We start from the raw sequence: 26,439 nt of genomic DNA, 5'->3' as shown, positions 1-26,439 counted from the left end.
CCCCGCCCCCTTTTCTATTTCTGAACAGGCATGTTGCAGGCAGCTCAGCCGACTCCTTAGATTGCTATGGGATTGGTAGGGTCCTGAGCATCGAAGAAGCAGGAAGGCACATCCCACGAAGAGCTGCTGGGACTCACGAGAAGACTCGAGCCCTGCTGGGATTTTATTTATTATCTGTCTGTTATTTTTGGTCTTGCTTTTGTGGAGGGAGGGAGAGGAGGCTGTGCGGCTCGGTCGAACTTGAGGCAGCGCGAAGGCCCCCTCAGGCGGCGCCGAGGGCAGCCCCGAAGCCGGGGCCTGGCTCAGCCGCCGCGGCCGCTGTCAGGGAAGCGCAGGCGGCCAATGGAACCCGGGAGCGGCCGCTGCTGCTGAGGCGGCGGTGTCGGCAGCCCGACCCCGACCGCCCGCACCCCCTCTGCGGGGTTCTCCCGGAGGTAAGCGACTCCTACCCCGTGAGTCCCCCTGGCCCTTGTGAGTGGGGGTGGGGGGGCCCTCTCCCACCCTGTCCCGCACAGCCTCTCCCCGCCCCCACACCTGGGTTCAACTACAAAACTGACGTCCTGGTGGCAGCTGCACCCCGAGTGTCTTCTCCACTCTTTTCCCTCAAGCCTAGGGTCCTCTTATGCTTTTTTGGCTTCCTCTTCTGTTTAGCTCCTCCCTCTGCCCCGGGGACCCCCCCCCCCCCCCCCCCGTCCCTGTTGCCTCTGTCCCGAGTTATTTTCTATTAAATCATGAACCCTTTCCACATCAGGACACCTCTTGTAATGCCCACCCTTGTTTGCCCTTCCTCGTCATCTGTGTTCCCGCCCCAAACCTTTCCCACAGCCTCCGCCTTCATCCCCTTTCCTATTTTGCCCCTTTTCTCCGATGTGTTCGTGCAGCCCCAGCACTGGGTTCCACTTCCCCGTGGCCCTCTTCCTCTGTTTCTGATTCCATTACCTCACTGCCACCCACCCAGCTCCTGGCTTTCAAGAATTGTCTCTTCCTCTCTCCTTAAGGAATCTCAGGCCCTCATCGGCATTCCCAAAGTACCATTTGCATTGTACTTTGACCTTAATTCTTACCCTTCTTCTCTAGAGTGCTTTATGAGCCCTGTAACTTTCTTTAGCTTCCCTTTCATCCCTCCTCAAACCCCCCAACCTCTGGAGGTTTGTTCCTATAGAAGAGAAAAGATCTGACAGTGCCCCTTTCCATTCGGGATTTCCAACTTTGACACCTTCTGCCTCGAATTTCAAGGATTTTTCTGATCCTTGTGACACTTGATTTTGTTTTCCATGTGGTCTTCATGTGCTCTCTGTCACATTCTTCATCTTTACATACCACTTATTTCAGGATCAGCTAAACCTTGAACTGAGATAAAATGTGTTGGGAGGAGGGGGAGCCTCAGCTGTCTCACTCAGGCTTTTCTGGACAGAAGGGTGTTTCTGAAGGATGGAGCAAGTTTTGAAGAAGTCCCTATCAGATTACACTTTGTTGACTACTCAGGATCAGCCACTAGGAGGGATGAACAGGCCTGCATGGAGACTGAATGAGGTTGTGAGAAATTTTGTTTTGGATTACTTAATTTTAGGCTTGTCTTTAAGGCATCACAGAGTAGAGTGTCTTCCCACCCCTGTCCAGATCCAGGAATCAGTTTACTGTCTGTGGCTTACTGGAATAGTTTTGGTTGATTCTATAAGAGCTTAGGCCTGGGGTGGGGTTGGGAGGTAACTGGGAAAAGGAACATGAGACATTAGAAAAAGGTTGTACATTCGGAATCAGGATTCCTGGGTTCAGCATATGACTTCCTCACTTGACATCTAGAGTGACCTTTTGGGGAGAATGGCCCACTCTGTGGGCATTGGTGTGTAATAGGCTATTTGTAGGATGTGGGTTAGGGGAAAATTAGACTTGGTTTATTTGTTTACAGAACATTATGGGTTTCTCAGACAAAAGGCACTTATTAGTAGTGGCTTAGCTGACCTGAGACTTTTCCTTCATTGTGGTCTCTCTGTTGGGTCTTTCTAGTTGCCAGCTGTGGTGATAAGTCCGTTTGAAAGACAAGCTCCAGGCCTGCCTCCTCTGTTTGCCTTGCTTTTTTGCCCCACTGCATGAAATTACTGACCACCTCTGCTGTTCCTCATGGACTTGGTCCATAATCCAAATTTTATAGGTGGGAAGTATGTTTGTGGGAAAGCCCTTGGAGGGAGATGGCTGGAGAAGAACTTGGAAACGTGCTTCCTGTGTCCATGTCTCCCGGCCTATGACAGTGAAAGGGCTGGTGAAGTTCCATTCATCTTCCGACTCTAGGCTGTCTGAAAGTAATCATGCTTCCTCTTCCCCCTTCTTCCTGGTCTCCCTCCTTGCTCCTGAGCCAGAGCACAGCCTCCTCATCTCCCCTTTTAGGAGGACTTTCACTCTTTTCAAATACCCCCAAAGAGAAATCCTGTTTCCCCTAGCTTCCCTGCTTCATTCTCAGAGCTGGGTCCACGCCTCATGAGAACATGTTTGCCAAACGCCATCCAAAGCAGCAGATTGAAATTCTTTGATTTGGGGAAGAAGTTTGGGTAGAACCTTTCAGCAATTGGCAGGAGACAAGACAGGGCCTAGTCCAAGCACATTTGGGGCTTGCAACAGGGAGTAACAGTTCAGAGAGAGGTGAGTGCACAGGTTACTTTCTTTGCCATCTGTCTCTTTCAGCAGGGGCTCCCAGAGCTGGCTTGGACTGTCTGGCTGGAATCTGCCTACACCAGCTCCCATGGCCCTGCACAGAGACTTCTCAGCCTGATTCAATATTGACTTAACTACCCTGCGACCACTGCCCTCCCTACCCTCCTGCTGGTAGCTTGCTAGGGCCTGAGCCTGCTTGACTGTTCAGCCCGGAGTTTCTAGAGGGGAAAAATAGTACTCAGTCTCTACCTTATCCATTGAGGTCAAGGGGGAAAGATGAGCAGAGACCTTCTTCAAGGAAGGTTTGAGTTAGACTTTAAGATATAAGAAGAAACTTCTCAACAGCACAACAGGCAGCCTAGGGTGATGTGGAGTCTCTTTGGAAGAGCAACCTCTTTTTAAAAATTACTATCAAAGGTGGGGTGCCTGGCTGGCTCAGCTGGTGGAACACACCTCTTGACCTCGTGCTTGTAAGTTCAAGCCCCACGTTGGGTATAGAGATTACTTAAAAATGTAAAATCTTAGGGGCGCCTGAGTGGCTCAGTTGATTAAGCGTCTGACTCTTAATTTTGGCTCAGCTCATGATCTCATGGTTTGTGGGATCAAGGCCTGCACTAACAGTGTGGAGCCTGCTTGGGATTCTTTCTCTCTGCCCCTCCCCCGACACTCATGAGCTCCCTCTCTAAATAAACATTTAAATAAATATGTAAATAAATAAATGTTTGAAAAATTATTATCAAAGGCAAACATATACTGGGTAACAAATCCAGTGGCACTTTTTTTTTTTTTTTTAATTTTTTTTTTCAACGTTTTTATTTATTTTTGGGACAGAGAGAGACAGAGCATGAACGGGGGAGGGGCAGAGAGAGAGGGAGACACAGAATCGGAAACAGGCTCCAGGCTCTGAGCCATCAGCCCAGAGCCCGACGCAGGGCTCGAACTCACGGACCGCGAGATCATGACCTGGCTGAAGTCGGACGCTTAACCGACTGCGCCACCCAGGCGCCCCCTCCAGTGGCACTTTTATGATGAGATCAACAGTTCCTTTCCATTCATCCCTACTCCTATTCCTTTAATGTCTTCATTATCACAATATTTCTGAAGGTTAGCACTGTAGCATTGGATAAAATGCTTGTGCCTCTATTTCTTGATTTATTAATTGTAACAAAAGAGGATTGAACTTTAGAGGATTTGCACTTCTCGTTTATATAATTGTCACTTTTATTTATTAGAAGCCTGTGTAACTATAAATAACATATGTGACCCTCCCTTTCTTTTCCATGAACTTGTAAAGGTCTCTACTTTTTTAATGTTTTATTTATTTTTGAGAGAGAGACAGTACGGGCAAGGGAGGGACAGAGAGGTGGGGGGGGGACACAATACGAAGCAGGCTTCAGGCTCTGAGCTGTTAGCACAGAGCCCGACGTGGGGTTCAAGCCCACGAACCGCGAGATCATGACCTGAGCTGAAGTTGGATGCTTAACCGACTGAGCCCCCCAGGCGCCCCTGTAACAGTCCCTTTCAGCTACTCACCTTGTAGGATTAAGATAGTGGCTTCACTACCTTTTTTTCTAACTCACATGATCCATCTCAAAGGGAGGGAAATTGAGCTTGCCAACCTGCTTGGAAATTCAGATGTTCTCTTAAGACTATTCTTTGAAAATACAGGAACGTGTAAAAACATGAGGTTTGGTTTGAACCAATCCATATTTATCTATTCCCCCAAGAAGGGAATGGTGGTTAAGTGGGTGAGAGGATTGATTTGGGGCTTTTTACCTCCTATCCTAGCAGAGGCCAATCCAGGAAAGCCTTTAATGGAGACCAGTACAGGGGTGGAAGGTTGTTGCTTGGAATCTTTTGAGAAGTGGGAAACCAGGTTAAACATCCCCTCCCCCTAGAGGTTTTGCAGACATTTACTTAAATCCTAGGTCACATAGAACACATGCATGTATAGCTTTTCTGTCTGCCCCTGCTGCGCTCTGCCCTGAACGGTCGCCTGATGCTCAGACGAGGATTCCCTACATTGCCCAGACAGTAAGCTGTGGAGCCCAGTCAGTTTTTAACACCCCCCACTCCCATCGCAGTGCCTAGAAGCCAGCTGCTAGACTGCGGCAGGGGAGGCATTTTCAGTCCCCTTTATCTAATTGGAAGGACAGTTTAGATTCCCAGTGTGAAATGTGGGGCTCAGTTGTTTGAACATCTTTGAGAGCATAGGGGCCATTTGATACTAAAGATTTGAATTTTGTTCTCTTTTTGCTTATTCTCTCTCTCTCTCTCTTTTGAGAGAGAGAGAGCATGCAAGTGAGAGGGGAAGAGGGAGAGAGAACCTTAAGAGGCCATTCTCAGCATGGAGTCTGACTCAGCGCTAGATCCCATGACCCTGGGATCGTGACCTGAGCTGAAATCAAGTCAGATGCTCAGCAGACTGAATCACCCAGGCACCCCTCTTTTTTCTAATTCTCTTACAAGGGGAAGGGTGATGAATACAGGACCTGTTTCTTCGTTTCTTCTTTAGCTTTCTAGTCCTTTCCCTTTCTTTATTTTTTTCAACTTTTTTTTTTTTTTTTAATTTATTTTTGGGACAGAGAGAGACAGAGCATGAACGGGGGAGGGGCAGAGAGAGAGGGAGACACAGAATCGGAAACAGGCTGCAGGCTCCGAGCCATCAGCCCAGAGCCTGACGCGGGGCTCGAACTCACGGACCGCGAGATCGTGACCTGGCTGAAGTCGGACGCTTAACCGACTGCGCCACCCAGGCGCCCCCCTTTCCCTTTCTTTAGAATGGTTACTTACCAAAGCTATATTGTCTTTGCTTTTGAAAAGGAATGAATTGATGTTGAAGACCATATCAAGATTTAGGTTTTAGAAAATCCTTTTCCTGTTTCTTATTGTCTAAATTGGCAACTCAACACCTCCTTCCCCCCATGACTTGCTTCAGATGCAGGCAATCCCTGAGGCTCAAAGAGGCCAGGGAGGTCCACCTCCAGTTTGGTAGTTTCTAGTGGCAAAGCCTCCTACATAGGAGAAGAATCCAGTTTTCCTGCACCTCATAACACTGTCTGGTTCCCTAGGGAATAAAGACTGCTAGATGGGGGATCTGTTCAGTGAGGAGTCCCCTGAGTACTGTGATGTGGGATTCCTGGCTAAGCCCTGGGATTAAAAAAAATAATAATGGCAGGCTTACCTCCCTTGCTGGTGCCAGTAACAATCCCAATTGTGATCAATGTGGGCAGGCATCTGCTGCAGATCCTGGTGAGGTCTGTGGTGCTAAATGTGGGAGATTGTCTGAACTTCACATCTCTCAGAAGTTTTGAAAAGTGGATTTTAGGAGCTTTTGGTGACTTGGAAGTCTCTGGAATACAGGGAAGGGGAAAGATGTGCCACGCATAGACAGATTGAGGAAACAAAGTTAGTTGCATAAAACAGTTGAAGCTGTCACGTGAGTTTTTCAGCAGACCTAAAAGGTAGTGGTCTCAGTTGAGTTAGAATGACCCTCTGCTCAGAGAACCCTGCAAAGGTGTGGCAAGGGGAGATGAAACTTCCTTATGACTCCTGTGTCACCTAAAGCTGTGAGTAGGGACAGATCCACCTAGGCAGCCATGCTGGTTCTGCTGTTCAGAGGATGCTGCCCAATTTTAGGAGAGATAATGAACAAGTTGCCAAATTTTTACTGATTCCGAGCTCAAGCTGCATCGGAGAAATTAAATTCAGGGATGGGAACTTCTTGTTTGACAGAGTTGGGAGAAAGATAAACCGAAGAAGCCTTTTTTGGTGATCTCTGAGAACAGAAGAGTTCCTCATCTGTCTTCCAGCAAGACTTCAGTGGGGACTGCTGGGAGGCAGGGAGCTGGGCTATAATAGTATTGGCAGAGCAGATAGCTTTGACTTTTAATGTTTTAGAGGTTCAAGAAGAGGCCCTGGGAGGGTGGCAGTGGAAAATGGGGCTTCTCAGTGTGATCAGAGAATTTGTATCTTGAGCCTCTTTTCACCTACCCAAAGTCCTATGTCCCCAGATTCACAAGCATCCAAGGTGATGTCACTAATAGTTGGAAATTACCTGCATTCTAGCTCTACAGTAGATTCTGCCTTCCTCTTGCTCATGCTCTTGAGTTTATCTTAGATTCACTGTGTTTTCATGAAGAGGCCTCTGAGCCCATTGCTTACTACCGTCAGACTCTGGAGCTGGGTTGAGCTGACATTAACAATGTGCCTCTCCCAGTCCCCGTTTTGAAATTTCCTTCAGTTGTGCACTAACTCTTCTGATGTGGATTCGGTGAGGCTCTGAAGAACGGTTCTAGGAGAGCAGTGGCTTTTGTCACTCCAGAGAGGGCTTCTTGGTGATGTGATTCCTGTTCCTCCCTGTAGTTTGCATGTTATAGACCCATGAGCTCTGGCCCGAGTTCTTTTTTTTCTCTCAGCCCTTCCAGTTCTTGAAGTGTGTGTGTGATAATGGGGAAAGTAGTGTCGGGGTAGGAGAGAGTTGTCATAAATGTTTTGGAGGATTCTCAGACAACGAGTGTAACTCAAGTTCACTTTCCTTACAAACAGTATATGCGTGCGCACACACACACTTGCATGCGTGTACACTGTTTACTAGCCTGTTAGGTGATTGGGAGTCACCTAATATTTATTGACTGCTAATGTGTGCCAGGGACTGTGCTAGATCCTTCTACACACATGAAGTTATTCCACACAGTAACAATGAGAAATAGATGTTTTTCCCATTTTCCAGTTGAGGAAACTGAAACTCAGAAAATAGATGGTTTGCATAAGATTACACATTTCATAATGGCAGAGCCAGGATCTTGAATCCCATCCCAGCCTATTTGACTCCAAGTTCAGGAGTCTTTCCACTTTACTTCAGCTACCACAGCACTAGAGAAAGAGAGAATGGTGTCATGAAGTCAGACAAGCAGAGAAATGACACACTTCTGCAGAGTTGATGATGGTTGTTTTAGAGCTGTTTTCTTCTAAGTGAAGCCTGGATATTATTTGCTGACCCTATTCCTTGGAACTTTGAGTCTAAAGAGAAGGTAAAGTATCTGTGATTAGAAAAATATATGAAGACTTTGATACTAAATAAAGGTGAGATGCTTAGGACCTGTGTATGGAGTGTTATATGAGTAAGGAAATAACAGATTAAAGAAGAAAAGAAAAAGGTTATGGGCAGGCATGTCAGGGAAGACCCAGAAAGAGCACAAAGATAGAAAAACATTTGAAGAGTTAGAGACAAGGGAGTAAGACGAGAATTGCTTCCCAGTCTATCTGCAGAATGTATACACCTATACAAACATAACATGTAAAGCAACATTTTGCAAATACAAGGTAGGAACAGAGGCTAAGCCGAGTAGCTAAGTGCAGAAGGAAGGAAGAGTAATGTGATCAGCCATAGAGGTAGGAAGGGGAGGCTCCATGGGAGATGGCTTGTCGTCTGATTTTGAAGAAGTCCAGGAAGACAAAAAGAGGAGGGGCCTGGGTAGGTTTCATGGTGGGCAAAGGAAAACCCAAGGATGCCACCACTAACTGGTGTGTATGTGTCTCCCTTTCTGTTCCTTTCTCTCTCCTTCCTCCTCCAGCTTGGAAGCTCGAAGTCTGGCTGTGGCCATGGGAGACATGGTGGTGGAACCTGCCCCTCTGAAGCCAATTTCTGAGCCCACTCCTGGCCCACCAGGGAATAACGGGGGCTCCTTGCTAGGCGTCATCACAGAGGGGGTTGGGGAACTATCGGTGATTGACCGCGAGGTGGCTCAGAAGGCCTGCCAGGAGGTGCTGGAGCAAGTCAAGCTTTTGCGTGGAGGCGTGGCCGTCTCTAGCACAGGCACCCCACTGGAGCTGGTCAATGGAGATATTTTGGACAGTGCGATCCGTTGCCTGGATGATCCACCTTCCCAGATAAGGGAGGAAGAAGATGAAATGGGGGCCACTGTGGCCTCAGGCACAGCCAAGGGAGCAAGGAAGCGGCGGCAGAACAACTCAGCCAGACAATCCTGGCTCCTGAGGCTGTTTGAGTCCAAACTGTTCGACATCTCCATGGCCATTTCCTACCTATACAACTCCAAGGAGCCTGGAGTACAAGCCTACATTGGCAACCGGCTCTTCTGCTTTCGCAATGAGGATGTGGATTTCTATCTGCCTCAGTTGCTTAACATGTACATCCACATGGATGAGGATGTGGGTGATGCCATCAAGCCCTACATCGTCCACCGTTGCCGCCAGAGCATTAACTTTTCCCTCCAGTGCGCCCTGCTGCTTGGTGCCTACTCTTCAGACATGCACATTTCCACTCAGCGACACTCCCGTGGGACCAAGCTCCGGAAGCTGATCCTCTCAGATGAGCTGAAGCCAGCTCACCGGAAGAGGGAGCTGCCCTCTCTGAGCCCAGCACCTGACATGGGGCTATCTCCCTCTAAAAGGACTCACCAGCGCTCTAAGTCTGATGCCACCGCCAGCATAAGCCTCAGCAGCAACCTGAAACGAACAGCCAGCAACCCCAAAGTGGAGAATGAGGATGAGGTAAAATGCCTGGAAGGGGCAGTGGGGCAAGGTGGCATGGAGACAGGATGTCTGACATACAGTTCCTCTGTCCTTTTCTCTCCTTCCCTCTGTTTCATTTCACTGATAAAAGCATGGGATGTCAGAGTGGAAAAAGACCTTAGGATTCATGTATTCCAACTGCCTCATTTTACAAAGGAAGAACTCAGAGACCCAGAGAGATAAAGTGACCTCCCTCAGGTCATATAGCTAATAGCAAGACTGACACTCCTGACTCTGCCTGGGTGTTTTTACTCAACTTCCCTGCCTTTCCATTAACTGTTTACTGAGAACTGTGGCAGAGACCCCTCCCACCCTGACTTGATAGATACCTGGGGATCTACCAGAACCTCTCAGAGCAGCAGCCATAGGGGAGGAAAAGGGATGGTGTGTGTGCTGGAGGGAAGGTGTGTTAAATACAGCCTTAGCTTCATTCTCCTGGTCCCTCCTCCTCATAATCCCTCTGCCCCATTCCCAGTGATCCTGCTTTTTGTCGACTTAAGAGTAAGGTTTATTCCCTGTCACTGAGGCATCTGCAGAATGCCCTTGTGCCTGCCTTTCCTCCAGAGAAGGGATGTCTTGCTGGGATCTTTCACTTTGCATTTGGGAGAAGCACAAAGGGAAGAGGGAAGCAGTCTTGGTGTGGAGTAAATCTTGGGCATGCCCAGAGGCTTGTCAGAGACTTGAAGGCTGGAAAGAGGAGAAGGCTGCAGGAACAGCTGGGGGTGTCCAGTTTAGGACCCAGAGCAGGGAGGAGATAAGCACATCAGTAGGTTATGCCCAACTGCCATCCCATGTCTGGACAGATAGCTTGGGAAGTTGCCAGGGGACAACCAAGTGTCAGTGACCTGGTGTCCCAGCCAGACAATGGTGCTCCAGTACCCCCTTCTGACTCACCACCATCCCGGCTCTCATTCTGGCTGCCAGCCCAGCCTACGAAAGAAGGGAGAAAAGAACAAGGAATTTGCACTTGTTGGAAAATGCATATAGCCACGGTGCTGGCATGTGCCCCTGTGGGGCACATAACCCACCCACGGTTTTGATACAATGAGACTTCTTTCAGCTTCTTTGAATCAGAGTGACTAAGGAAGGGAGAAAGCAGGAGGGACAGAGACTACAGAGCCTGCTTTCTGGAATTTTGGGATTTTGTTACGATAGTTTAATAATCGTGAAGCCAACAGAGCTAACATTTATTGAGCATCTATTATGTGCCAAGCATCATGCCAGGTACTTTACGTTTCATCCTCACAAAGTCCTAAGAGATGGGGATTATTTTACCATTGGGGAGACAGGTTTAGAGAGGCGAGGTGATTTGCCCAGGGCTGCTCAGCCAGGCCTCAGTTCACAGCTGGTACTCCTCCATCATTCAGCCAGGCCATCTTGCTTACTTCTCAGCATCCGTTTTCCTAGGCCCTCAGCTGTCAGAGTCCACCTGGGGAAGAATGGCCTAGGCCTTAGCCATCTAGGTTTCCACAGTTCCGTGCACAGGCAGAAGAGCTCAACTGTTCTCAGAACCAAAATGGACCATTTCCTTTTCTGGTTGAGCTTGGCAGGGAAGTTCAGAATCATGAAGGGAGGTTGTTACAGAACAAGAAGAATCATTTCGATCTGGTGGGACTATGGTCATGAAGGGTTTGGGAGCTCCTCCTCTTGGGCTCAGGCCCATAGCAGTGTGTGTGTGAGCAGCTAGAAGTGAGCCCCTTGGTGCCTCCTGTCAGGCGTGGCTTTTCTCTGTGTGCATTTGATGGTCCTCATCTTAGGGTCAGAAAAGCTGAGGCCTCAGGGCTACTCTGTGCTGGTCCTTGATCTCTCTTCCTTGGTTCTAACTCCTTCCCAAGATGCAATCATGAATGACTCTGAGACCTAGGTATTCTGTTAAATCCTCTGGGATGGCTTCTCTGGCTGCCATTCTTTCCAACCTGGCACCTTATCGTGGGTCACTAGATCCAGGAAAGGAAGGAGATACCCCATCCCTAGGCATTCCTGGGTTATCTGATGCTGGCAGAATGAGATACCTGAACCCACTGTGCGTTCTTAGGAAACATGAGAGCAGGAGTGAGAGAATAAACATGAATATCTCTACGGGTCCAAGCACTGGCGTCTGGCACAGAGGTCTCTCCAAACCCCCTTTGTCAATTTGAGGATACATCTGTCAAGGCCCAATACCAAGGGAATGGGTTTGCCTCCTCCTCCTCCTCCCCTGTTATGCAACATTCATTCACTCAACAAATGAGGTTGTACAGTGTGCAGAGTGTCCAGTGCCAGGAGGCAGTGGGGGCTGGAGGATAAAGTACGGCCTGTCCCTCCAGGAACTTGGAATGTTGAGACCCCATTATCCGAGAGACCATTTAGTGTGGGACTCCCGATTTTGTTTCATGAAACTTCACTGAATTCATCAGTTCTAACAGTTTTTTGGTGGAGGTCGTGACTCTCTTGAAAAGCTGTCTCCTGCATATAAGGAGGAAGTCACCAGCTTACTAAACAAAGCACGAAATTATCTAAAGAGAAGCTCTGGAGAGTAAAGTGAGGCCGCACAAGAGGCGGCCCTGGGGCTGCTGGTCTAGCTGTCCCCCTGCCCAGAGTCTCCCTGCAGTCTTCCCCTCCCCAGATGTCACACAGGGTTCTGTTTTCCTCTAATGATGGGTCTTTTCCACTCTGGACCACAGCAGCCAAGGGCTCTAGCGCGGATTTCTCCCACCCCTCACCATTTCAGCCCCTAGGACACACCGCTTCAAAGCAGTTTTTGTCAGCCTAACCAGAGGACTCTGCTCAGGTGGTTTTCCTTCCCATTTGTAACCAAAATGCTGGACATTCTGACCTAGAGTAGGGGCCCAGGGAGCAGAGATGATTTAGGTACCACCCCCACTCCACACCCTGTCCCCACACAATGACAGTTCTAGTAGATGAGCTTTGTCTTTTCAGGACTGCAACCTTTGTACAGAGAAATCTGCTGCGTGTCACACTGGAAACCCCGGTGGGCCTTCCAGCCTGATGCGGTGTGATGTCAGCTTCTTGGCCTCAGCTTTTGTCCTGGAGCTGACTCAGTATGAGTGACTCAAGCCTACAGAGTAGGACAGATATACCTCCCTTCCCCCAGGGCTGTTAATGAGTCAGACAGGGCCTGTCTGTGGAAGACTCAGCTGGAGCGTTGCTCACTGAGCCAATATCCTGCCTGCTGTTTCTTCCCCAGCCAGCTCATAGGTAGAAATTGAGCCACTAAGTCAGAACAGACTCTGGCATCCTCCTCACTGCCTCAGCTCTCCCTCCCACCTCTGCCTACCTACCCAAAGCAGAGGAGTTGTTGCCTTGGGAGAGTGTTTGGCTTGCCTTCTCCCTCAAAGTGCCCTTCTCCCCAGATCCTTCAAGGAATGATCTGCCTGTAGGACCTCCAGCTAGAAGAGAATGTAAACCATGGAATGGAATTAAGTAGATGCTTGACATCCTGATTGCAAAGTAGAAGCTTAGTGACCACTGCCCTCCTGCCCTGGGACCTCCCAGGGCTTTGTCTCCTAAGGCCAGGCCCCTGCCCTCCTGCAGGTTGGTGCACAGGTATTGCCCCTTTGTCCCTGCCCTGGGAGACCTTGGCGGACAGAACTCAGGATGGGTCTGTGCGTGAGCTCCAACAGAGCCGCTGGAGGAGAGTTTGACCACTAGCCCTTTCCCCTGATTTGCTCTAGACACCAGTAAGACACAGGGTGAGATTTAGACAAATCCCCTCACCTGGGACCTGGATGGCTGCTACCCAGCTGCTCAGCTTTCTCAGGTGGATGCAGCTAGGGCCAGCTCCCCAACTTGGGTCCAAGAATTGTAATTTATTGAGTGGGGCATGAAATAACCTGATAGGAAGCCTGCGGAGGTTTGGTAGATAGAGTCATCCCCTCCTTTATGCCCAGCAGCATCTAGCCCCGAGGTGTCATGCTCATGGCTCTGGAGTGTCCCTTGTCACCTGCTTCAGTGTTGGGACTGGTCTTCCCAGGGTGATAATGAGGCTGATTGGAGAGGAGACACCCTTGACACTGAAAATTTAGCTTTTCTCCTTCCTCCTTGCTGTTTCCAAGAAGCTGGAGGAATGCGGGCTTTCCAGTATGGGGGCCACACAGCTTGTTACATTCAGTCCCTTTGTGGTGGTTTCCACAGAGAAGACTCTGGGTGGGAGCGCATGAGTGGACTGAGTGGACGAAGAGAAAGCAGGCAGCTTGCCAGGGCAGTTACCGCCCTGAGGCACCCAGATGTTAGAGGGAGAGCTGGGTTCAGGCAAGGAGAGAAGGGCGGAAAGTGAAAAGCACAGGCCCTCTGTCTCTTCAACCCTTCTTTTACGAAGGTCTGAGCTAGCAGCCTTCCAGTGTCTCCCACAAGTGTCAAGAATTGGGGCAAGTGGTGTTTCTGGGTTGACTTTCTCCTGTTAAAGCAGCAAGGTAGAGATCACAAGAGAAGCTGTTATGATCCAGGTTGGAGCTAAATTCTTTGCCTTTGTCTCTCTCCCCTCCCTCCCTGCCCCTCCTCCTCCCTTTGCCCTCTGGCCCTTTCCCAGGAGCTCTCCTCCAGCACCGAGAGTATTGATAATTCATTCAGTTCCGTAAGTGGGGCCAGGCTGGGACTGGGTGGCAGGCTCCCCCTGTGGCCGCATTTCCTCTCCGTCCCCAGGTCTTCTGAGTCCCCAGGCCAAGGCTGGAGTTAAAAGGTGCCTTTTTTTCCTGGGAGAACCGCCCCTCCCACCCGGCCTCCCCAGCCTGGAGGAATCCCCCGTCCTTTGCCTCTAGTACCCTGAGTCCAGGTGGGGCCTTCTCCCAGATGCACCTGGGATGCAACATGACTCAGCCCCTGTTCCTGGGTCTCTAGAGAAAACAGCTGGGAGAGAGGTAGAATTTACCCCTGGATTCATGCCAAGAACTGTTTGGCAGAAACCCCCAGGATCCTGTTTCCCCCACCCAGAACCCTTTCCCTATGGCTTCTGCCATCAGACCATCAAATATTTATTCAGCCCTTCTAAATGCTAGCCCCTGTGCTGGGGGAGCAGACTCCAAAAGCAAACAGGATTTGGCCTGAAGGAAAGTTTTACCTCCCCACAGCTGGTTTTCTTTTTTAGCTTCAACCACCTTTCTTCCAGGTCTGAGTTCTTCCCTTTCCCAGCTCACTGCCAGGAGGTTCCTTAATCTGCATTCTCCTTTCTTGTTCCCTCTGGACTAACCCCGTGACCCTCTGATCCCACAGGGTCTTGGACCTTGTTGTTGGGCAGAGACGTGAGAGGAAATGCTGGACCCTCTGGGAGTTTGGAAGATTTTTTTACATTTTCTTTTTGATTTATCTACCCAGTCAATTTTCTCCGTTCTGTGCTGATTTCCTTTCAATCATGATTCCTATCTCCTCCCATGTGGCAGAGCCTCTTTCGAGGCCTGGGGTCACATCTCCAACATACTCAAGGAATGTAGGGGCCCCCGACCCAAATGCTGATTGGAGGATGGGAAGGAATTCTGCCTTTTCTAATCTAAGATGACTCTGAATTGGTTGGGGTGGAGAGTCCTTGGAACAGTGACCATTTGCCACCTGAGTGGATGGATTAGGGGATCAGGATGAATGAAGGAGTGAGTCTCCAAATTTCCTCGTCCTTTCTTTTGCTTTCTCCATGGGCCCCTGTGATATTTCCAGGGGCCACAGAAGCCCAGTTCTGCTCTCTTCCTGTCTTTATCTCTTTTCAACCCTGTTTCCCAGAGCAACCCTGATTGATTCTGATACCCTGTTTCATTATTGTGTGGAGCCCTGAGCCAGCCCCTCTGTGGGGCAGAGGCTGAGAGATGAGCTGTTCCTTTGAACCCTGGCCCTTTGCACATGCAGAGATGGGCCTGGTACTGCCCAGCTTTCAAAAGAAGCTCTTCTTTGCAGTGTAAGGGGGTGAGGGTAGAAATTCTCAATTCTCAGGAAACTAAACAGGACCCATAGAGAGGGAGAAAAAGGCCTGGTGAGTGAAATACTGTTTCTACCAGAAGAGGAGATACTGTTCTTACATAGCTGAGGGGAGCTGGGATGGGGCTGCTGGTTGGCTACCTTGATAAAGTGCCCTTATGATAGAAGGACTTGGACTGGGAAAAGAGCCCTTCTTTGTGTCCATCTTTCCTCCTACTCCCACCTCCCTCCCCAGGCAGACTTTGCCCTTTCTGAGAATGACGAAGTACCCAGCCTGCAGAGCCAGGCCCACAGCAGGGAGCAATAAGGGGACGCTAGTCCCTGAGAAGGGGGAAGAGGACCTAAGGAAGAACCACTGAAAGAGACAGGCCTTCAGGGCCCTTGGCAAGGGCTGAAAGGAGCTATTGCTTTCTCCACCCACCTCCCTGCACCTCCCTCCCTCCATCTCCTTTTTCTGTCCCCATAGATTGTTCCTTCATTAATGCAAAGTCTACTCCCATCTCCTCCTCATCCCCTGCATGTGCAATGACCCCTTGTAAGAGACCGTGGGGTGGACCAGGGGGGATGCCATGGAAGGTAACAGAAGTCATTTGAATGGTGTAAGTCCTCCTTCTTTGCAAGGGGACATAGTGACTCAGAGCTCCCCTCCCCAGCCGTGTGGGCTCTGGCAGAGCCCTGCAGCAGAGACTCAGCCCAAGAACCTTGAGCCGAGGGAAGCATGTCAGGTGTAATCAGCTCTTCTCTCCGTCCGCTCCACCCATCTTGAAACCTTGGGACAGTTCCTAAGGAACTCAGGGCCAAGAGAAGAGGGGTGCCTCCCAGTGACCCACATTCATGCCCTCCTCCCACCCAAGAATCAGCCTGTGGAGGAGTGGGCTGGCTTTTCTACGTACTCCCAGCTCAGGTTGTCTGGGGTGGAGTGGTGGGATCTGCCACCAGTGCTGAAAGGTAGCTCTTTCCCTAGGGTTCAGACATGGGGATCCCTGGCCTGCACGGCCAGGAGTGACTGAGTGGGTGGCCCACTTTTTTCTATGGTCTCTTCACTGTCTTTTACTTCACCCCAAACCCCTGTAGCCCGTCAGACTGGCTCCTGAGCGAGAATTTATCAAGTCCCTGATGGCAATTGGCAAGCGGCTGGCCACACTCCCCACCAAAGAGCAGAAAACACAGCGGCTGATCTCAGAGCTCTCCCTGCTCAACCATAAGCTCCCTGCTCGAGTCTGGCTGCCCACTGCTGGCTTTGACCACCACGTGGTCCGAGTGCCCCACACCCAGGCTGTTGTCCTCAACTCCAAGGACAAGGTAGGTGGACTCTGGCCCAAACCCATCCCTACATTTGACTCTTCTCCCATGGTTGTCCAGGTTTGTGTATATGCCCAGATATGCTGCACCAACATCCTGGACTCCTTCATGGTTCATGTGCGCCTGTCAATCTTGACTTTACCTCAGTGCTGTTGTGATCCTGGGGCCATCTTGTCCCCCTTCTTGGGCCTTTTTTCTGGTCCCAGAGAGGCCTAATCTTTCTAGTCCTCCTCTTCCCATGGTCAGGAGAGAGTTGCTCTCCAACCTCCTTCCAGCCCATCTTTAACTCTTAGGCTTTCCAGGCACAGTGACAGTGGGAGTAGAGAAATCTCTTGTTTCTAAGACCTTCTCTCATCAGAGTGGGCAGGGAGGAGAGAGAAGGATGCCAGACACACGTTGGAGAGAATTAGCTGAACTTGTGTGCTGATTGGAGCGAGTACTAAGGTTCGGCTTTTTCGGAAGAAGTATTGAGGATTAGAACCCTGCTTGGAACAGCACCCAGCTTTTCCCCAGTCTCTTTGTCTATCTTTAGGACAAACCCCCAGAGGCTTCCAGGCCTCTTTGATGGTGATAATCAATAGTTTTGCCTAAGTGCATCATCTGTACAAGTGGGAGCTCAGCTGAAACATTCATTCATTCATTCATTTATTTATTTTTAAAAATTTTATTTTGAAGTAATCTCTACACCCAACATGGAGCTCAAACCCACAACCCTAAGATCCAAGAGTCACATGCTCTTCCAACTGAGCCAGCAGGCGCCCCTCAGCTAAAACATTAAAAAAAAAAAAACCAAAACCTGTGCATGCTCTCACGCAAATTCTTGAAATGCATGTTCGCAGGACAAGTTCCTGCCCTGAATGTTGTGTTCACAGTGTCAAGGGACTGACAGGCAAGGGTTGGAGCTAGGAGTGGGCAGCTAGAAGGACAGTGTTAGCAGAGGGGAGATTTGGCAGACGACGGTGGAGCTAAGTGGCAAATACTGGTCTCACACCCACTGCACCCCACCCTGCCAGGCTCCCTACCTGATCTATGTGGAAGTCCTCGAATGTGAAAACTTTGACACCACCAACGTCCCCGCCCGGATACCTGAGAACCGAATTCGGAGCACACGGTCCGTGGAGAACCTGCCCGAATGCGGTATCACCCATGAGCAGCGGGCAGGCAGCTTCAGCACCGTGCCCAACTATGACAACGATGACGAGGCCTGGTCGGTGGATGACATCGGCGAGCTGCAGGTGGAGGTGAGGGAGCTCCCAGGAGGTGGTACTGGGGCCCAGCACCCGTTCTCCAGGAGCTTTCGTTATATTTGAGACAGGACCACACACCCTGAGAGGCAGGCTGAGGCAAGTGCCCATACGAATGAGCTAGGTAGTAACGGGGATGAGGGGAAAGGCTCTGGACAGAGCTAGTCTGGAATATTCAGGTGGAGCTCGTTTTCCTGCTGAAGGAATTTAGGTTAAATATAAGGATGAATTCCTAAGCCCAAGGGAGTGAGGGAAACTTAGAGTATTTATTGAACATTTGCTATATAAAGCTGTCTTATGGAAGCAGAGAATGATAAGTCATACATTCATTCATTCAAGAAATATTTATGGGCCTTCTTTGTGCCAACCTTGAGTGCTGTGTGCTAGTGAGCACAATGGCCCCTGCCTGCAAGGAGTTATGACCTGAAAAGACAGATGACAAGACCAGTCAGCAGGTAGCTGTAGTCCGGCGAGACCCCAGTTGTGCTGCAGAGGGCAGGGCGTTAACGGGAGCACCTGAGGGTAGAGGTAGGACTTACTACAGACTTGGGCCTGGGCACACCTCAGATGATTTCCTAAGGAAGTAATAGGTCAATGGGGGCCTGAAGATGGGTAGGAATTTACTGGACGGAGCACTCCTGGCAGAGGGAGTAGCAAATGTGCAAAGGCTGGAGGACAAGAGAGCTCGGCCCGGTTGAGGAACTGAAGGACATTGTGTGTGACTGTGATGTGTGGTGTGGGTGAGAAGTGGTGAAGAAGGAGGCTGGAGAGGTTGGCATGGGCCCGGTTGTAGGAAGGATCCTATCAACCATGGAAAGAAACTTGGACTCTCGTGCGGAGCCAGAGCCACATTTTATGGAGGACTGTGACACAACCACATTTCATTTTGTGAAGACAGACTTCACTTGTAAGCTCTGTCCTTGAGCTTACAGTCCAATTAGGGAGACTGGACACAGACATCTAAGGGGAAAATTTTTGTTTAGGATATACAACAGGGCAGTGTGCAGTAAGTGCCGAGTGGAGTTGAGGAGAAGGGATCCACTGCGAAGGAAGGAGAAGGGAAGGACTTTGCTGTGGACCCTGGGGTCTGGTAGAATAATTTGTATTTGAGAGAGATGGGGAAATAAGACTGAATGGCTGAGACTGAAGAAATGGTCAGAGGCGACTAGTCGGGAGAGGCTCTGTTCTCTCCTAAGGGAGAATGAGGCCGAAGCTGTGGACAACACCTAGTAGAAGGCCCGAAGTCCAGCTTTCTGTGGCCGTTGTGGTGGGGCTGTGCAAACTTGAGCACACTTGGGGTCTTCTGAGAACTTGTTAAAAGTTCAGACTTCCAGATCCCATTCCCAGTAATTCTACTTCAGACTGATGGCAGGAAATAGGAGTCTGTGTTTTAGCAGCGTTCCAGGCAATTCTGATGCAGGTAGAGTCCACGCCTGGAGAAACGCTGCTGTAAGGCCTGTGTGAGTGCCTAGGCATTTGGGGTCCAGGTGGCGAGGATGGCATGGAACCAGGGCAGTCTTTTTGGAACAGCATCCATAAGGTGGTGGGGTGATTGTGACACAGAGGCAGCAAGCAGGCAGAGTGGCTGGAGGAGTAGATGACAGAAGCGAGGCCTGTGCTTGGCACTTCTGACTTGTGGTCCCCTCCTCTCTCAGCTCCCTGAAGTGCACACCAACAGCTGTGATAACATCTCCCAGTTCTCTGTGGACAGCATCACCAGCCAGGAGAGCAAGGAGCCTGTGTTTATAGCAGCAGGGGACATCCGGTATGGCCAGGCCACCACCCTGCCCCTTGTTCTTCCTCCCTCTCAGGCACTGCCTGTCTCTGTCCCCTTCCTGTGTGTCAGCCTGTCTTTCCCTCTTCTCTCTCCTTACTCTATCCTTGTCCTGAGACCACAAAACTTGAGGCAGTGAAGGTGCAGGTTGAGAAATTATTGGGCTACCGCAGAAGGACGTTACATTTTAAGAGGACTCCAAAGGGGTGAAAGCACCAGAGGAAGGAATTAGAACAGCATTTCTCGGACCCAGTCTGAGGACTACACGTGTCAGAATCAAGGGAGAGGGGAGGAGAGCTTGCTGGAAACACAGATGCCAGAGCCACACCTGATCTGACTCAGAGTCTCGGTGGAGGAATGGGGCCTGGTAACCTGCATTGCAACATGATTAGAAACCACCAGGTTAGCAACACTCTCAGCCCAGGTTTCTAGCTCTGTGTGCCCGGAGTCAAGGAAAGAGTACAGGAAATTCCGGCATTGACAGGGACGTGAGGCTCTGGGGTGTCTCCTCCAAGCAAATGATATAGTTTCTTCCTGCTAGACGGCGGCTCTCGGAGCAGCTGGCTCATACCCCCACAGCCTTCAGACGAGACCCAGAAGACCCTTCTGCAGTTGCTCTCAAAGAGCCCTGGCAGGAGAAAGTAAGGTGAGTCAGGTGGGAGTGATCTCTAGGCCCTCCCAGAACTTGCAGGTGACCCGGGACTCACCGCACCCCCTGTCTTGTCCATCAGCCTCTCCCAAACCATCAGGCTCCCAGGCTTCTGAGTCCTTGCCTTGTGGGGAGTTTGATCTGGACTTCGGGCAGAAGCAATGTCTGTCCTCTCCTGGCATCACCTTTTGCTTTTGCCTCTTTCTTCACAGGCGGATCAGAGAAGGCTCCCCCTATGGCCACCTCCCCAATTGGCGGCTCCTGTCAGTCATTGTCAAGTGTGGGGATGATCTTCGGCAGGAGCTCCTGGCCTTCCAGGTGTTGAAGCAATTGCAGGTAAGAAGGGGCAGGGGGGACAAAGGTGAAGAGCCAGCTGAGGTGAGCGTGCAGGTTGTCCCAAGGGGCGCTTGCTGGGGCCCAGCTTTCTGCCCCGGGGCTAACTTGGATGCAGACACAACTTGAGCCGGTGCTCCTTCCCCAGTGCACTTCCCCAGGAAGTACAACCATGGGAACAGCTCCACAATGACCCCTCGTGGCCTTTTCGTGGCCCATGTCTTCTGTGATCCCTGAACTTTGGGGGCTGGGTTTGTCCTTTAGTCTCCGAACTGGCCTGTGGCAGGTGGTTTGCAGTGTGCTGTCGATCCCCTGAACCTTTGAATTGGTCGCCTGCAAGCAGCTTCGCCTATTTCATCCAGTTCTTTCTGAAAATATTGTCATTTTCTAGGGAGGGCTTTTCTGCACCTAAATCCTTTCTTTGCCTTTTTGGGGCTTTCTATCTATCCGATGCTTTTCTCACATACCTCCCTGTGTATTGTCGGGCCCTGGACTTCTTTCAAACCTCCCTGGTCCTCAGTGGGATCAGTGGGTTTTTTACTCACTTGATGATCCAGAATCCAAAACCATGGGGACTGTCCAAGGTTGAGGTCAGAGGGGGATTTTAACCTCCTCCCCCAGTTTGGAAAGATGATAGTCGCATGCCTCTGTGTCTCCTCACAGTCCATTTGGGAACAGGAGCGAGTGCCCCTGTGGATCAAGCCATACAAGATCCTTGTGATTTCGGCCGACAGCGGCATGATTGAACCAGTGGTCAACGCTGTGTCCATTCACCAGGTGAAGAAGCAGTCACAGCTCTCCTTGCTCGATTACTTCCTGCAGGAGCACGGCAGTTATACCACTGAGGCATTCCTCAGTGCCCAGCGCAATTTTGTGCAAAGCTGTGCTGGCTACTGCTTGGTCTGCTACCTGCTACAAGTGAAGGACAGGTGGGTGAACTCCTCATCCTAACCTCGGCCCTTCATGCGTGTTGTCACTCTTCCCCGCCTCCTGTTGCCTAGATGTCAAAGTGGAACGAACAGCACAGTTGAAGCAGCGACGTGTTTGCGGGCGGGTTCAGCAGGGAGGCAGACTGACAAGTACTAGGATACAGAGGCAGAGACCTGAAGGACCTAGGGGAGGAGCAAGGGATTGAGCAGGCAGTGTCTTGAAGGATGAGGAGGACGAGGCTAGAGGGCACTGTGGGGCAGGGACTCTCCAGGAGAGGGACCAGCCCAGTGTGCTGAAAGCCGGGGCCACGCTGCCTGGCAGAGGGAGCAGGGGGCACCGCAGGTAAGCCGAGGCCAGGTCGGAGGGCCTCCCTTGTGAGGCCCAGGAGCCTCAGTCTGCAGGCGCAGGAGTGACAGGGTCCAGTCTGTGTTCAGTGACAGTTTGGTGATCGCCCCTGTGGCGCTGAGGGTGAGGCTGGACTCATCCGGGTCTTCAGCAACAAAGCAAGAGGTACTGAGGCCCGGCCTGAGGGTGGTGGCGACGGTGACCGAGAGCAGGAGACAAGATGCATGTGAGGGACATGGTGGACACAAAGTTTTACCTCCCAGCCCCATACTCCCTTTCTTGTTCCAACACATGACTTCCAAAGCTTTTAAGTGTCTGTTGTTTCCCCCAGAGTGGTCATTTCTTTCAATATCACATTGAACTTTGTGAGGTCCGACTTCACGTATAGGTGAACAACGTGTTGTACAGAGATAGTTACCCCTGAGAAAGTCTGTCTTAGAGAGTCTGTCTCCGGACAGTGAGTGACTCAAGGTCAGCACCCTGAATGTTCCTGTGAGTTGCACCTCTCACTAGATAGAGGGCAGCCTCCTGGAAAGACAGGTGTGCAGTGGCCTGAGCTCCTAGGGCTCCCGGTAACATGGCAGTGTGTGAAGATCTGACTAACGGGATGTTTAACAGAAATCTCACATCCGTTAAGTACCTGTCATGGCCTGGCATTCTCATATTAAAAGCCAACGAAAACCTTGTGAGGCAGGCGCTTCCCCCAAGGGAAATGAGGGTCCAGGAGCTTTCAGGACCTCTGCCTATTCTACCCAGCCAGCCCTACAAAGGAACCCAGCAGAGGCTCTGCATGCACAGGCCAATGGGAAATGTGATTATTTGTAAGGATTTTGGTTGCAAGCTTTAGACTATCCCTGAAGAAGTAGGATTTTGAACCCAAGGCCCAGAGAGCCTGGAGCTGAGCCCCGGATTAAGTGGGGGTGGCAGCGGGCAGGTGCTAGTCAGGCCTTTGAGCTTTCCTGTAGGAAACTAGTGTGTTTGGAAGAGTAGAGATCATCCTTTAAAGAGGGTGAGGGGTCAGGCAGCTGATAAGCCTTGTAAAATAAAGAGCAGATGTCATCAATCTGTGAATGGATCAGCCACTAGAGAGAAGTGGTGACAGTGAACCATGTAGAATCAGGTGTAAGATCTCAACTGCTGCGGAGAGCCCCGGACCACCTTGCAGCGGAGTGGATTCCAGCATTTGAGAGAAGCCTCCCCTCCATAGCCATGGGGCCATGGGCATGAAAGTCCCTTCTCTTGGAGCCTCTGTTTCCTCACCTGTACAATGAAAGTTTGGACTAGGACATCTAAAACCCTTCTCACTCCCAAGACTGCCTTTATTGCTAAATTTGTAATGCTTTCCCCAAGGGGGAAGGACTGAGGTGGGACTGGCTCCCCCTCTCTCCCCTTTTTTAGCCAGTCACACCAGACCTAGAGAAGGGGGCTCCAGACTAGGAGCTCTTAGCCTGCCAAAGCCTCTGTTGACACTGAGAGAGAGGGTCAGTTAGGTTGAATGGGCCGGGCTCACATGCTTGGCATGCTAACTGTTCCTCCTTCTGCTGGCCATTTTGGGGGGATCACGGAGACCTGGGATTTCTCTCCCTCTAACTCTTCTTCCTGCAGCTAGCTTGTAATAATTGTCTCCGGAGATTTTTTTCTTTTAACGTTAGTGATCTTACCATGTAGTTAGAATCTCCTGCTCAGAGCCCCACGCTATTTTACACGTACACTCCGCTCAGCCTGTGCTCTTATAGTGGGGCTCTGCTCTGCAAGGGGCTGACAGGAATTACCATGAAAATACAGGTAAAGTATGTTCTGACTAGAGGCCTCCCACTGAGCAGAGGGCTTGGCCTCTGAGACAGCTGGCTGGAGCTAGAGACCTTTCCTTGCCTCCAGGTGCTCTATTTGGGATCAGTTTGGGTGCCAGAAGCATGATTTTTGGAAAATGGGGATATTCTTAAACTGTTTTCAGTTGTTAATGCAATTTCAAAAATAATCATAATACAATTTCAGATTCCACGGCCTTTGATAGCAGTTTACTTTTCTGATTTCCCTTCTTTCCGCTGTTAGCTTTAGGTCCTAGGAGGTTGGGCCCAGAGTTCTAAGCAGCAACAAACGTGGCAGGAGGTGCCCCTGCCTGGTATCACGTGGCCAGTGTGTTGCATCTTGAGGCTCCCACCTCAGTCAGACTTACTACTGCCTCTTTCTCTCCTCTGCCCCCTCCTCAGACACAATGGAAACATCCTTTTGGATGCAGAAGGCCACATCATCCACATCGACTTTGGCTTCATCCTGTCCAGCTCACCCCGAAACCTGGGCTTTGAGACGTCAGCCTTTAAGCTGACCACAGAGTTTGTGGACGTGAGTCAGGAAGGAGAGGTGCCTCACTGTGTCCTTTCTCTGTCTTGGGAGAGGGAGCTATGGGCTCCCCCCAAATTAGGAACAAACAACAGAAATGGCAGCAAGTCAGGGTGAGGCTGGATGTCCTGGGAGGCTTCCTGCCTGATAAGAGAGCGGGGAAGTCATGGAGTTTGGCGTGTCTGCCCCGACGGAGGGGGTCCTGGCTGGCTTATAGGACACTGAGCCCTGTGCACACACAAGTGTCCCTTCACAGGTGATGGGGGGCCTGGATGGCGACATGTTCAACTACTACAAGATGCTGATGCTGCAGGGGCTGATTGCTGCTCGAAAGCACATGGACAAAGTGGTACAGATCGTCGAGATCATGCAGCAAGGTGGGCTGGGAAGAGGCCATATGTTTGGGGACAGGGCAGTGCCCATAGTGCCTCAGGGTTCCCACTCATATTGGGGCCCTGGAGCATGGAACTTCCAAAAAGTGGATTCCACCTCAAGACGGGGGGGAGGGGGGGGGGGCGGTACTCCCAGAGGGTTTCCAGCTCCCATTATCTAGTGCCATTCTTCCTTTGGGACATTCCTCCTGATTCCTGATAGAGCTGGAGGGGAGGTGGGAGGGTATGCGGGGGGTGGTGCACAGGCCACAGAAACCACCCTCTGGGCACACTCAGGGAAAGAACAGCGTCCCTCCCTGTCTCCTGTCCCTTGTCTGCCTGAGCTTGTTTCCTTCCATGTCTCTGGCTCTTCTCTTTGCCACCCCCATGTGTTTCTGGTCACCACTTTCCCCCCTGCTGGCCCTTGACCACACACTGCCCTGTCCCTAGGCCCCTTCCCTGTCCCAACACTGCCCTCTCCTGCTGAGCTGGAAGTATTCCCTCGGCTCTCCTCTTGATCCGCTCCCACAGAGCCATCTCCTGGCCACCTCGCCCTCCTGTCCCAGATCCCTCCTCTCCCAGCTCTTCTGGGCCCGGTCTCCCATCTCCCTTCTCAAGGCTGTAGTGCACACTGGGCTAAGCTGCCAGTGTCCTCCTCCTCCCCGCCCCTGCCCCCACCCCACAGGTTGTCGCCGTTGCTCAGGAGCATCCCCGTCTGGCCCCGTGATGACGGTGGCCCAGATCATCTGTGAGTGTCAGACGTAGCATAGGCATTGGCCTGCGACCAGATAAGTGCCCAGCTCAGGGCCCGTTCCCCAGACCCTCTCCCCAGCCTTCCCTCTGGGTCCCACCCTTGGCGAGATGGTGCTGGTCCTCTCCCCTTCTGCCCTCATGCAGCACCTGGAGGGCCTGAGGAGTGTGGGGTGCAGATGGGCTCAAGACGGAACTCCCCTTCCCAGGCAGAACTGTGTCTGCAGCCAGGGAAGGTACTGAAGTGGGAGGGGAGGGCCTCGGCAGACAGCCCATGACCCGCGCCCTCGCCACTCCCCCCAGGCTCTCAGCTGCCTTGCTTCCACGGCTCCAGCACCATCCGCAACCTGAAAGAGCGCTTCCACATGAGCATGACCGAGGAGCAGCTTCAGCTGCTGGTGGAGCAGATGGTGGATGGCAGCATGCGGTCCATCACCACCAAGCTCTACGATGGCTTCCAGTACCTCACCAATGGCATCATGTGAACCAGGCCGGCAGGGGTGGGGGACCCTCCTGGGAGGAAGCCCCGCCTGCCCATGGGAAATGGAAGGCAAGAAATACAGAGGATCATGTGGTAACTGTAGAGCTTGCTGGGAGTGGGAGTGCCAGCAGCGGCAGGGCCCAGACCTGCCAGGACCTCCCCTCCCGACAAACTGCAGGAAACTGCAGGACTCGATGCCCTCCCCCTCTGGAGGAGAGGCGACCGATGGGAGGGACACTGGGGCCTTTCTGCTCCTCACCAGGGTCCACAAGGTTCTTCCCTTAGGCCATCCTTGCTGTGTTCTGGGCCCCAGGAAGGGGGGAGGGTGGGGACAGTAGGTTCTTGGTACTTAGGACTCCTGTGGTTGCCCTTTGGCTGTGCTGCTGCCTGCCTCTGTCCCCTCCTAGCGGCTGGCTCTGACGTAGGGTCCTGCACGCGTGGTGGTTCCCAGTCCCGGGGTCAAGGGCGGGAAGGACTGGGACCCCTCCTGTGGATGAGGGGATCAGCCTAGCCACAGGGGATTCCTTGGCCTGATCCCTCCCCCACATCCGGGGAAAGAACTCTCAACTTTTTAATTTTTGTTTGAAATAAAGTCCTTAGTTAGCCATCTGTGTCATTACTGGATTGTGTTTTTTTCAGGGGTTGGGGGGGAGGGGGATAGGTGAGGAAGTGTTGAGCAGATGCCTCAATGTCCCTGATGCAGAAGGCACCACACAGAGCCAGGTGGAAGAGGACTGCTCCTTCCCTGCCTTGGCTCAATCAGTGCCTCCTTGTCCCTGGAAGGGCCTCCCCGGTTTTGACTCTCACCAACTCCCTGTCAAGTCCCCAGTGTCTAGGTC

The 26,439-nt window shown here is 51.3% G+C and overlaps 1 protein-coding gene across 4 annotated transcripts; it reads left to right on the top strand.

Annotated features, from left to right (window-relative positions):
- Positions 1 to 228: 228 nt before the first annotated feature.
- PI4KB (phosphatidylinositol 4-kinase beta) lies at positions 229 to 26,207 on the top strand. 4 transcript variants are annotated; one of them, XM_086718203.1, is made up of 13 exons: positions 229 to 434; positions 8,226 to 9,162; positions 13,712 to 13,756; positions 16,156 to 16,383; positions 17,397 to 17,624; positions 19,283 to 19,392; positions 19,943 to 20,047; positions 20,263 to 20,386; positions 21,047 to 21,312; positions 23,869 to 24,001; positions 24,255 to 24,375; positions 25,055 to 25,117; positions 25,423 to 26,207. In XM_086718203.1, exons 2-13 carry the CDS (start codon positions 8,254 to 8,256, stop codon positions 25,602 to 25,604), a joined length of 2,514 nt encoding a protein of 837 aa, XP_086574329.1. In that variant the 5' UTR covers positions 229 to 434; positions 8,226 to 8,253; the 3' UTR covers positions 25,605 to 26,207. The 4 variants fall into 4 exon arrangements, with proteins under 4 accessions (XP_086574329.1, XP_086574330.1, XP_086574331.1 ...); XM_086718204.1 differs by lacking the exon at positions 13,712 to 13,756 and having other exon boundaries at positions 239 to 434; XM_086718205.1 differs by lacking the exon at positions 25,055 to 25,117 and having other exon boundaries at positions 240 to 434.
- The last annotated feature ends 232 nt before the right edge of the window (positions 26,208 to 26,439 follow it).

This window comes from Puma concolor, chromosome C1, assembly GCF_028749965.1.
Source record: "Puma concolor isolate L17-30 chromosome C1, mPumCon1.1.hap2, whole genome shotgun sequence".
Lineage (NCBI taxonomy): Eukaryota > Metazoa > Chordata > Mammalia > Carnivora > Felidae > Puma > Puma concolor.
Note: the sequence above shows the minus strand (reverse complement) of the source record. Positions and strands in the feature narration are given on the sequence as shown.

What these genes read in the sequence shown, in the direction of transcription:
- PI4KB (XM_086718203.1), top strand. Translation starts at nt 8,254, where the DNA reads ATGGGAGACATGGTGGTGGAACCTGCCCCTCTGAAGCCAATTTCTGAG. An exon ending in AAGTGGAGAATGAGGATGAG is followed by an intron (nt 9,163 to 13,711) that starts GTAAAATGCCTG and finishes GCCCTTTCCCAG; the next exon opens with GAGCTCTCCTCCAGCACCGA. An exon ending in ATAGCAGCAGGGGACATCCG is followed by an intron (nt 19,393 to 19,942) that starts GTATGGCCAGGC and finishes TCTTCCTGCTAG; the next exon opens with ACGGCGGCTCTCGGAGCAGC.